We start from the raw sequence: 4,346 nt of genomic DNA on the forward strand, positions 1-4,346 counted from the left end.
AAAAAAAAAAAAAAAAAAAAAAGACAGAGTCTCACCCTGTCGCCCAGGCTGCAGTTCAATGGTGTGATCTTGGCTCACTGCAACCTCCACCTCCCTGATTCATGCAATTCTCTCCAAGTAGCTGGGATTACAGGCATGTGCCACCATGCCTGGCTAATATTTTTTTTTGAGCGTGTATTTTTAGTAGAGACAGGGTTTTCCCCATGTTGGCCAGGCTGATCTCAAACTCCTGACTTTGTGATCCACCTGCCTCAGCCTCTCAATGTGCTGGGATTACAGGCATGAGTGACTGCACCCAGCTCCCAGGAGCCTTTAAATACCCACGGAGCGACCCAGAGGGTAACATCCATCACCTTTCCACGACTTGAGCTTTGTGAGGGTCGGACCCCAGCTGTCTCCTCCCCTGACTCCCCTGCCCCCAACTGCGTGCCGGGCATTGGTGACAAATCCCACACACACACAGAAGGCGGGACTACACAGGAACCTGCTAACGGTGTCTCTAATTTCTCCACCTTGCTTCTGACCCCTTTGATGCTCTCCTTAATGGATTCGCAGTCTTTCTTCTGCCTCTCCTCACGTGTTTGCATGGAGTTTGAGACTGAGGGCATGAAACAGGGGTGTCTGTGCATCCACCCCTCTCCACGCCCCCACCATTACCCCACGAGTCTCCCCTAGACCCTCCGCTCACCATTCCAAAGGTCCCTTTTTAAGTCCACCAGCTCCTTGGACATCTCAGAATCTGTTCAGGAGGGGCAGGAAAATCCTTGAAGCACCGAGGGAGAGAGGGAGAGGGACAAGGGAGACAGCCTAGGCGCCCCTGCACCCTCCTCCCGAGAATAAGCACTCACTCTTCACCAAGATGAAGACAGAGAGGATGATGCAGAGGATGAAGACCAGGGCCAAGAGGGCGTACACACTCAGGATGGCTCTGTACAACCAACAGGGGGTCTGGATAGAGTCTGAGGGTGGCCTGCACTGTGATGGGACTGGAGCAGAGAGGTAGCCAAGTGACCTCGCGGGGCCAGCACCACCACTCAGACGGTCCTCACTTTCTCTAACACCATGGATGCCTCACTCCTCCCAAAACCATCAGCAGCTGTGCCCATGCGGCTCACCGTCATCGTCAACAACGCTGCCACCACCAGCCACCCTCAGCGATCCTCCCTAATACCATCCCCATCACAGACCCTCACCAGCACTCCCAACATCATCACCAGCAACAGACCTCATTAGCACATCGACAGCTGTCACTTATTCCTTCCCCGTTGCCTCCTCCCTTCCATGAGGAGCCAAGAGGTCTCAGGCCTGGGGCCCTGCAGATGCCTACCTACCTGTCCCTTCCCAAGGTTGTGATGGGATGTGAGCAGGTGGGTGTCTGCTCACCTTGACTCGTAGGTCGTGAATGACCACCCTTCGCTTGGTCCTGGTTTTTGAAGGCCAAGATGATATTCTCATAGTCTGGGTCATGGGCACCTGCATGGGAAGCAGTGGTGGGGGCGGGGGTGGGGGCAGTTTGGAAACCTGCTCAGAGCTCTGTGGTGTGGAGAGGGGATCTGGGATCTTGGTTTACCCAACCCTCTGCACTCAGTAAATTGTGGAGGATGAAAGATAAAAAGTGAGAAGCTAAAATCTGCTTTTTGGTTAAGCCGAGCAGGTGTATGAAGGTTTGAACTATCACACCACAGACATACACACACACACACACACACACACACACACACACACACACATCTGGAGGGGAAGGAGCCCCTGGCCCCCACCTTTAACCCCATACCTCTCCCATCTGAACCCCTCCCTTTTTTATTCTTATTTTTTTAGAGGCAGGGTCTCCTGACATTGCCCAGGCTGGTCTCTAACTCCTGGGCTCACTCAATCCTCCCGCCTCAGCCTCCCAAAGTGCTGGAATTACAGATGTGAGTCCCAGTCCCCGATCTCCCAACCTCTCCTTCTTGACCCCTCCCTTCCACCTTGAGGTTCCTAACCTTGATTCTTGGTTGGGACCCCCCGTTTCTTCTCTTTGAAGGCTGGTGCCTGCATCTTGACTCCCTGGTGCTTGTAGATTTCCTCCACGTCCACGGTCCCCAGCCCGCAAATTGGTCCATACACCTCTCCACCCACCGGAAGCTGTCGAGGCAGATGAGGAAATCTGAAGGTGGGGGGAGGGCAGAGGGGGAGCAGCCTCCTCTTTTCAGGGATCCATGACTCTCCCACCCTGGGGCACTCTCATCCCTGCCCCAATCAAGAGGGTCTTGGGAGCCAAGAGGTCTCAGTAAGGACCAAGAAGAAAACCCCCTAGACGGAGAGATGGAATAGGACACCTGGAAATGTTACAGGAAGCTGTGTGTCTATGTGTGTCTGTGTCTACCAGGATGGACCTCACCCTCCTAACTCCAGTCCGATCTCAAAAGAGAAGCTGTGACACCTCAGGGTCCCAACTTTTTGGGGAAGAGCAACCAGGCTTGGAGATAGGACCCCTGGCTCCCCCAACACCTTCCTCTCCCCAGCCTCAGTTCCACCCCTCAGCTCCACCCCAAGAAGTTCTTCTAGAAGGCCCCAGGGAGGAAAAGCACAGATGTGAGGCAACGGGAACTAACCACTGGAATGCCACACCCACCTCTGGGACTGAGGGCAGACCCACATCCTTCCCTCCCTCCCCAAATCCCCTGCTTTTTTGCAATCCTGGGGGGAGGCTGGGCATGGTGGCTCACACCTGTAATCCCAGGACTTTGGGAGGCTGAGGCGGATGGACCACCTGAGGTAAGGAGTTCGAAACCAGCCTGCCCAACATGGTGAAACCCCAACTCTACTAAAAATACAAAAATTAGCCAGGTGTGGTTGTGAGCGCCTGTAATCCCAGCTACTTGGGAGGCTGAGGCAGGAGAATCTCTTGAACCTGGGAGGGAGAGACTGCAGTGAGCCGAGATCACGCCATTGCACTCAGCCTGGACAACAGAGGGAGACTCAGTCTACAATAAAGAAAGAAATTAAAAATTAAAAATTTCTAGCCGACGCATTAAAAGGCTAAAAAGACGTCAGCCAAAAGAATGCTAGTATGTGAAAAAATCCGAATACGGTTTTTATTAACATAATATACCAAAACTATGATCATTTCAGCATGAAGGTAGTATTTTTTAAATGATTAATGGGCCTATTTGTATTCCTTTTTTTGGCACGAAGTCTTTGAAAACAAGTGTGTATAGACTGAACATCTCAGTTGGGACTAGCTACCTTTCGAGTGCTCAAGGGTGCTGATGGACAGTGTAGGTCTTGAGAATTTTAGTTTTCTCCCTTTTAGGTTAAACACACACACACACACACACACACACACACACACACACACACAGGTATAAGACTGTCTTATGTGCAGAAAGTGATGACGTTTTGGTTTAAAATATATGATTCAATTTGAGACAACTTGAATGCTGAGGAATGAGCGTCGAGATCTGGAAAGGATCACGTTGTTTCCTAAAGTATTGCCAAACCCTGCGTCTCCAAGAAAGATCAATTTAATAATGACTTCATGCCAGCTCCTCTATTTGGTCTTAGAGAGAAGTCAGTTATTGAGCTGTAGGACCGCTTTCTAATGGAGCAGACGGACCAACTGGATGTGGGCTCTGCTTTGATGGACAGACCGGGGGGCGGAGTCACAGCGTTGCACATTTTCCTGGTTTGGGTGGGGGCTGAGATCTGTCTCCAGGCTCTGGACTTTCTTTGAGAGAAAGGTCACACGTCTATGGCCATATCACCCTGAATGCACCCGATCTCATCTGAGAAAAAGGTCACACTAAACCAGAGGCCCACAGCCATCATGTCACGTGGGAAACAACTGTGAAGCTGCCTGACCAGCACCTGCCCCTTTCATGGGATAACATTCTCAATTTTCTTTTAAGTATTAACATGTATCCTAGGTTGAGCCAACCATAAGCTAAGGATTGGTTTACAGTGGACAAATGATCCAGACTCAGCCAATCAGAATCTAAGATTGGGCAGAGAGGTGGGTATTTGAGCAAGACCCAGCCAGTGAAATTCTGGTCTGGGACTTTTATTGGCTTAACCAAGGGGGAAAAAGCATTCTTTTTTCCCCCCACAAACTTCACTAGGGCCGCCAAAATAGGAGGATGTAATGGGAGCTGTGACAGGGAAGAACCTACTTGAAAGTAAAGGTAGTGCTGAGAAAATCAGATCAAAGAGAAGTCTGGTTCCTGGAGACATCATTTGAGACCCTGGTTCTAAGCCACATCTGAATCTGTTGTTCTAACCCTGGGTTTGTCAGTTACACAAACCAGAAACTTCCTTTCCGTTTTGCTCAAGCTAGTTTGAAGTGGGGTCTGTTGTACTTGCAAGCA

At 50.7% G+C, this 4,346-nt stretch overlaps 1 protein-coding gene across 1 annotated transcript in view; it reads right to left on the reverse strand.

Annotated features, from left to right (window-relative positions):
• Positions 1-2,060, reverse strand: part of MCEMP1 (mast cell expressed membrane protein 1) — a 3,388-nt gene extending 1,328 nt beyond the window's left edge. The window contains exons 1-4 of the mRNA XM_017500143.2: positions 1,983-2,060; positions 1,384-1,473; positions 849-986; positions 689-739 (exon numbers count right to left, since the gene is read on the reverse strand). Of these exons, the coding sequence (XP_017355632.1) occupies positions 689-739; positions 849-986; positions 1,384-1,473; positions 1,983-2,037 (334 nt within the window). The 5' untranslated portion in view covers positions 2,038-2,060. The remainder of the gene's footprint in view (positions 1-688; positions 740-848; positions 987-1,383; positions 1,474-1,982) is intronic.
• Positions 2,061-4,346: the final 2,286 nt, after the last annotated feature.

The sequence above is a fragment of the Cebus imitator genome, unplaced genomic scaffold (genome assembly GCF_001604975.1).
Source record: "Cebus imitator isolate Cc_AM_T3 unplaced genomic scaffold, Cebus_imitator-1.0 Scaffold263, whole genome shotgun sequence".
NCBI lineage: Eukaryota > Metazoa > Chordata > Mammalia > Primates > Cebidae > Cebus > Cebus imitator.